The sequence below is a fragment of the Xiphophorus maculatus genome, chromosome 3 (assembly GCF_002775205.1).
Source record: "Xiphophorus maculatus strain JP 163 A chromosome 3, X_maculatus-5.0-male, whole genome shotgun sequence".
In the NCBI taxonomy this organism is placed as follows: domain Eukaryota; kingdom Metazoa; phylum Chordata; class Actinopteri; order Cyprinodontiformes; family Poeciliidae; genus Xiphophorus; species Xiphophorus maculatus.
In genome coordinates, this window is record NC_036445.1 from 23,731,357 (window position 1) to 23,738,547 (window position 7,191).

General features: G+C 43.3%; 1 protein-coding gene and 1 long non-coding RNA gene across 2 annotated transcripts; both read left to right on the forward strand.

Moving 5' to 3' along the window:
- The first annotated feature begins 2 nt into the window (after window positions 1-2).
- On the forward strand, window positions 3-3,270 carry LOC111608164. Its single transcript, XR_002752568.1, has 3 exons — window positions 3-89; window positions 187-270; window positions 758-3,270. It is a non-coding gene; the product is annotated as an uncharacterized LOC111608164 (long non-coding RNA).
- Window positions 3,271-4,099: 829 nt separating this feature from the next.
- Window positions 4,100-5,913, forward strand: fam84b (family with sequence similarity 84 member B). The gene has a single exon (XM_023330282.1). The coding sequence runs from the start codon at window positions 4,304-4,306 to the stop codon at window positions 5,129-5,131; it is 828 nt and encodes a 275-aa protein (XP_023186050.1). The 5' UTR covers window positions 4,100-4,303; the 3' UTR covers window positions 5,132-5,913.
- The last annotated feature ends 1,278 nt before the right edge of the window (window positions 5,914-7,191 follow it).

Below are 7,191 nucleotides of genomic sequence, written 5' to 3' on the forward strand. Positions count from 1 at the left end.
AGTATGTTAACTTAACCATCAGAGGGCGCTGTTTCTCCAACATCAGGGTAGAAAACAAACTCCAGCATGGATTCTGAACTCAGCCTCAGGTTTGGACGTTATCATGAGCTCTTCTGTCTTTTTAAGAAAATCACAGCTAAATAACAAAAATACAGCCTTTTAAAGGAAATCACTTTATTCTTTCAGCAGGAACAACAGGAAATCCTGAATCAGGAATGTGAGGAAGCCATAAACAAACGGTTCCGCCACCTCTGTGGGAAATGCTCTTAGGTGATTACATTTCTCCTTACATGCTGAGAAGGACCATTGTTCCACAGAGAAACAAACAAAGGCTGCGTTGAGATGAAACTAGGTGAAGCTAATCTGCTTAATACCCTTGCATCAGGCATTCTTAAAGATCTCTAATAGCTCTGTCCATACAAGGCGCGAATCACACGGCAGTAAGAGCACTTTGCCAGAGGAGAAATCACCCAGCAATGAAAGCTGTGGCTGATGTTGACTTTTTCATTTCATTCTCGTTTAGAGGTAATTTAGAAATCATTTACTGTGGAAAATGGGGAACTCATATCGGCGTGACATTCACCGTTCATTAACAGCGCTCTGTTTGTACCAAGTTTTTAATTCAGGCATCTAAAATGGAGGCCTTAAAATGTCTTAAATTCATTTAAAATAATGTAAGCTGCCCTTAAATACGTTAACCACAGGTCCGATAAATTGTCGTGGCAGGACTATTTTAATCTTTTATTATTATTTGCAGGCTTTTTCTATCAGGCAAACGATTGAGTCGCCCGCAGACATCTTTGCGTTCTGTGACTATAAGTGGTTGAGGCTACTGCTAACTAGCTGCTAATAAACCCTGGTGAGCTATCTAGCCTTTGCAACTAAATGGGTAAGTGCAAATTTATTGACAGTTGGTTCAATGACATTTTCGGCACTGGCTCACCGATAAGAGGCGAGGTGCATTATGTGCAAAACACAACAAAAAACAAACTTTTAAGGTAGGCATTATGGGGATTAAGGTTAAAGAAAGCCTTATGCAACTTGAAAATTACAAAGCTGCTAACAAGAGCCACAAACAGATCCCAGAAACTTCACAATTACTCCACTTTGACTAATACAGCAGGATCTCCCAACCATTCCTTGTATTTGTGTCTCTTCAGTCTTAAATTTAATTCAAACGTCTTAAAAAGTCTTAAATTTGACTTGCTGAAACCTGTAGCTCCTTTGTAAGCTATTTAGAAGGATAATACTTCATAAAAAAAACAAAAGGTACATGGCACAGGCAGCTCAGAAAGGCCGTGTTTTACCTGGATTTTACACTCATCTCCTCAAAAAAAAAAAAAGCCCAGCTATTGCTGCAACTGTAAGTCCGGGTATTTGGCTTGGTCCACGGAGAGTGAACCTTTGGCTCTCTCAAAGTGAACATATTTCCACTAAGTCTTGGCACAAGAGGATTGGCAGGAGCAGGGATTGAGTTGGACGGACTGGGAAGAGACTGAGGCTCAGATAAGACTTGAACAAACACAAAGTTCTGATGTGATCCTGGCGTACGCTCTGGGTCAGTTCAAAAGAGTTTCAGCCCGACATTAAAAATGTAACGTGGATTCTTGTGCATTTTGACATGAAGAGTAACAATGCACAGGTATGACATTCCTGGTAAAGATCAGATGCAATAAACTGACCTGAGATAAAGTCAGTTTATTGCAGTTGTTCGATTTATACAAACCCAACATTTAATTCAAGAACATTTCTTCATTCGGGGGGGCAAAAGTCACAATTATTGGTAGGTTTAACAACTCTTTTGTAATAAATGTAGTTTTATGTCTACTTTTTAAAAGAAAATTGATAAATGTTTCTAGGAACTTTTAAAATATATAAACCATGACTTTCTTTTCCGCCAGGGCATAATTTGATGCCAGCCAGTTGTTAGTGACGAAAAGACAAAAAGTAAACGCAAGGTGAATTTATTTTCATGCTCTTTATACATCTTCATCAAGAGTGCCGATAAATGTGTAGCACTCTCCTGGGCTTCCCGTCTAAAGTGGATAAAACCGGTTTTACACTAGACTGATACTTGAAGTGCTACATGGACTTTACTGGAACTGATGTGAAGAGAGGGCACAGAAAGAAACAATTACAACGACCTTGTATCTAAAGGTTTACTGATTCATACCAGAAATGCATGAGTTCAGTTTTTTTTTAAATATATTTTATCTCTGAAAAATTGTCAAAACAAGCCTGCGTGGAGCCTTTCAAATTCTCCCTATGCATGGACGGGTTGGCTCTGGTTTCCTCCCACCGTCCAAAGACTTTTATGTTAACTGGTTTCCCCAAATTGTTTTTAAGTACAATGGTGCGCATGCATGGTTTCTCAGCATCACACTGTGTTCAAACTGTTGTTTTGTGCAGATCCTTTCACTCACTGATCACCGGAGACGGGCAGCAGCAACCCTGCAAAGATAAGTGGTGTATGGATGGATGGAAATCTCCCGCGCGTTGATGGGCCGCCAGACGGTTTTTAAGCAGAATATGGCTTAGCTGTTTTTTTCTGAAATAAGCTGGAAACATTACGGGCCGTGTGCCGTTACACGTACATGGGATTAAATTAGAAAGCCATCGAAAAGTTGCTTTATTTCAGAAATTCAATTCATAAAGTAAAACTTATAAAGACCCATTACACACCGCAATAATTCCAGTGATCGGTTCTGCTAGCTTTGATAGCTTTGGCTTGCAGCCAGTAAAAATCCAGCAGTACGACACTAATAAAAACGATCTTTAATACAGAGATGTTATGTTATGACCATGTTATGGCCTTCACCATTATGGGGAAGACTGCTGAGCTGGCGCTCTGCAGCTGGCAGTCGTTGACAGCCTCCGTAAGGAGCGTGTGACCCAAAAGGTCCATTTGCAGAAAGGCTGAGTGTTCCATGAGGTCGATGAGCGAGCACGTCAAGAGAAAGTTGAGTGGAAGGAAAAAGTGCGACACGAGCATCCAGGTATCCTGGAGCCCAGGGAAGATTGTGAAGCGAAGTCCCTTTAGGGATTTTGGGGAGATTCATAAGTCTCAATGCTTCAAGGTTCACCACGAACTTATATGTAGCAATGTGTCTGTGCTTAACTTTTAGGTTTCACTTTTAAATTAATTAGTATAGTGAGATGACCTGTATGGAGATGATAACGTTTGTTTTTTATTCATTTATTTTTTTAGCTGCTGAACTCTTTTTCCACCCTGTGTGTATTAACCTTTTGCTTGTTACCCAATGTAAAAAAAAAAATGAAATAAAATAAAGTGCTTTTCATAATTTGGAGGCACCTTCCTCTGAGTTTCACTTGTTTTCAGTTTTTGCTTCCATTATGTTTACCTGCGATGTTTTAGGTTAAACTCCAAATTGGAAGGATTGACCAATCATTTTCGCTTCTTTTTCTCTGTTTAACAAACATTTCCTCAAATGAACATGTGATCTAATGAGCTACGGTGCTACCTGAATGATGCAGTTACGTACGATGAATGAAACTAATAGAAAAATGATAAGTAAAAGGAACTGGAAACTGCCAGAGAGAACGTTCTTAAAAGCCAGATTACTATTTTTTTTTTCCTTCCAAGAGTTGAAGCGTTTTCTGGTTTACTGTCGCTTTAAATGACACCTCCTCCCAGCAGTCGGTGGATCCTGGGCGAGTTCCATTGCAACAAACACTGGGCTTCATACAACAGGCAGCCTGTGTCTGTGCAGCAGCCTGAACCACACGGCGCAACAAGCCGCCGCACAGGAAGGACAGAAGCTGACGTTTATGGTTCCCCATGTAAGCGCGGCAGAGACTCGGAGCTGCTGAACTACAGGTGAGTTTGCCGCAAGTGACAGAAAACGAGTTAATCTAACAGGTTGGCGTTACACCAGAAATGTGGGTCATTAGCAGCGTTTTAATGTGCTTGAAATGCAGTCAAAAATGTTCCGTAACCTCCTTCTGCCGGAGATTTAAGGAGGAAATGTGAGCCAACAGGTGATTCAGGTCACACCTGTTGGGAACGTTCACTGAACTGGAGTTAAACTTTGCCTTTAATGTCCTCTCTTCCGTTTCCTCGCAGATCTCAACAGTTGGTGATCGTTTGTGGGGGAGCACAGCCTTACAGCTGGACATGGATCGCCGGTGCCCCTCGTCTCTGTTTTGGATTTAATTCCGACTCTGCCGTCTCCCCCTCCTCCTCCTCCCGTCTCCAGCTGAGGTGTGAGCGCAGAGAACAGGTGGATCCTGTCTGCGTGCCTGTGTGTGTGTGTTTGCGCGCGCGCCGTTTAATCTCGTCTTTATGGGGAACCAGGTGGAGAAACTAACGCACATCAATTACGCGGAGGTACCGACGTCGGACCCGAACGGCTTCGATCCGGACGGCGACGGAACGCGGATCGGCGTCTCCTACATTTTCTCCAACGACGACGATGACCAGGACCAGGACGACAACCTGGACCACTTCCCGCCGGACAGCCGGCAGGTGAGCCACGAAGAGAAGCCCTTCGACCCGGACGACGAGCTGGAGTGCGTCGTCTACTACCGAGACGAGTGCGTCTACGAGCGGAGCTCCGGAGCCGCGTCCGTCTCCCCGGAGAGCCTCCTGGCCAATTGCAGACCGGGCGACCTGCTGGAGTTCGTGGCCACCGGCCAGTACCCGCACTGGGCCGTTTACGTCGGCGACTTCCAGGTGGTTCACTTGCACCGCGCCGAGGTCAAGAACAACTTTCTGACCGACGTGAGCCAGGGGAAGAAGGGCAGGATAGTGAACGGCCTGTACCGGCACCGTGCGCTCCCGCCGGAGGTGATCGTGCGCAACGCCATGGATCACGTCGGAACCAGAGACAGGGACTTGTGCTGGAGGAACTCCGAGTGTTTCGCGGCCTGGTGCCGCTTCGGGAGGCGGGAGTTCAAAATCGGGGGGGAGATACGGATCGGGAAGCAGCCGTACAAGTTAAAACTGCTCTTCTCCGAGAAGAAGAGCCACGTGTTGGAGTTTCAGTGCCTGGAGGACGTGATCATGGAGAAGCGCAGGAACGACCAGATCGGCAAAGACGCCGTGATGCAGGAGCTGGCCAACCATCTGAATGCCACGCACGACCTCAAAGAGGAGCGCTTCCTAAACTGATGGGTTTGTCCTGGACGTAACGAAGGAGATGTTGGCCGGGAGGACGTGTGCTGGCGTCGAGGGAGAGCTCTGTTACCTCTTTATGCGCCAGTGTAGAGAGGCTGTTTCACTCTGCCACAGGATGTGCAGAAGAAAGGAGGGAGGAGGTGGAAAGTTTATCTTCACAAACTTTGATATCTGGAGCAGCACTTGCTCCATTCTCAAGTGCTTTAGCAAGGAAGCTCTCAAGGCTTGAGAAGAATATTCAATACCCTAATTTGCACTGGCAAGTTAAAATAACACAACACCCCCTCCCCCACTCACCCAAAAATAGCCTAAGTTCCTCCCTCCTCTCTTTAAATTACCTCAACCGCAATTTCCACTGAGTTACTGTGATGAATTTGCATGAGATCAACTTGCAGCCTTATCTGTTAGGAGGAAAATGTAAGATTTAAACGACCCTTGAATCTTTGCAACACTCGTGAGGAACCCCTCCTTTGTGACCCGAGACCGAGTTCTCCAAGTGTGTGTTGCCCGTCGTAAAACTCAGGTGCCGGATACTGATGCAGAGTGAGAGACGACCTGTAGCTTTTATCACTGTTTTCTCTCAGTGTTAAGGATTCCCATGTGTTGCTTTATAGCCAGTCATCTCACAGCTTTACCTGTGGACCTTCCTGTTCATAGCCATAATTGTGCACCTTTAATGATTCGCCACTTTTAACAGTTTATTTTTCTTGACAAAACTAAAACGAAAATCATGTTTGTATGAAGGCTTATGGAATAAATTTATATTTGAAGATTAACGTTTTTTCCTTGCATGTTTTTTTGTTGTTGTTGTTGTTGTTGTTGTTTTTTCCCCCCCAGAAAGGTGACGTTTGAAAGAAAAGCCAGCCCAAGATATACGCAAACCAAGCAGCTGTCTTGGACCGCTAAAGTGTTAGTTTTCATATATGTCAAGTTCACAGATGTGATCTCATTGTGCAGAAGGAGACATATATGGTAATTGTGACGAAAGTTGTGATCAAAACAGGTAAGTGTATGCTTTATTTGAACTTTGTACGCATTTTGTCATCGTGTGTCGGTGCCTTAAAAAAGTATTTGAGAAAGAAAAAAATGTTTTCCAAAATATTGGAACAAATATCTGAAAAGTGTGGTGTACATTTATATTCAGCAGCCCCCTTTTTTATTCTTCTTTGCCTGCAATACAGTCCAGTGCAAGTCACCTAGTTAGTTAATGAAGTCGTGGAGAGTTTTTATCATCAGAGAAGCGTGTGGCAGCACATACAAATGCATGCAACATTTAATTTGTAAAAAAATAGTTTCAAACAATTTATGAATTCCCTTCCGATTCACAATTATGCAAAACTCTGTGTCGAAATGCGTTCTTGTCGGTGGTTGTGAAACAGTTCCAGACTCTCAGAAGGTGTATGGATGGCTACATTGTAGTTGTGAATCATGATAATATCTATACCAGATGATGTTAAGGGAAAACTTGTTGAAATGTGGTGCCTGAATGTGACTCGAAGCTGCCTGAACTGTCTACAAGTAAAATAGCAAACTATAGTAGCATAAGAGAGGCTGTTGGTCCACTTTAAATTAAAGCTCCGTTGCCAGTTTTTATGTAAATGTTTGCTTTTCACAGGCAGCTCCCTCCAACCACTTCAGCATCAGCGTCTTTTGTATTCCAGCTACATGATGGCATCTTGCTTTGTTTACATCCCTGCTCCCGGATAAGTCCTTATTTAAAAAATTTGCCCGCAGGCTAAAATATTCTCCACCCTTATTTGTCATTCAGGCCATTACTCTGAGTTACAGAGTGTTTTTTATATTTAATGGAAGAAAATATGTACTTTTGTTTCTCTACACAGAAAAAAATAGCTTCAGCTTGAACTGCTGATACAGAAGCTTTTCTAAGGTTCTGTATAACAGATAACGTTCAGGATAATTATTGCTTATGTCATTTCTGAAAGATTAGAACAAAAGTGCCGCCCACAAGCATTGAATTCCATTGAACTTTTTCACATTTTGTGACGTTGCAACTACAAACGTCCAACTATTTACGTCCTTGAATTGTGAAGTGG

Coding starts and splice junctions, on each gene's coding strand:
- fam84b (XM_023330282.1), top strand. CDS start 4,304: ATGGGGAACCAGGTGGAGAAACTAACGCACATCAATTACGCGGAGGTA.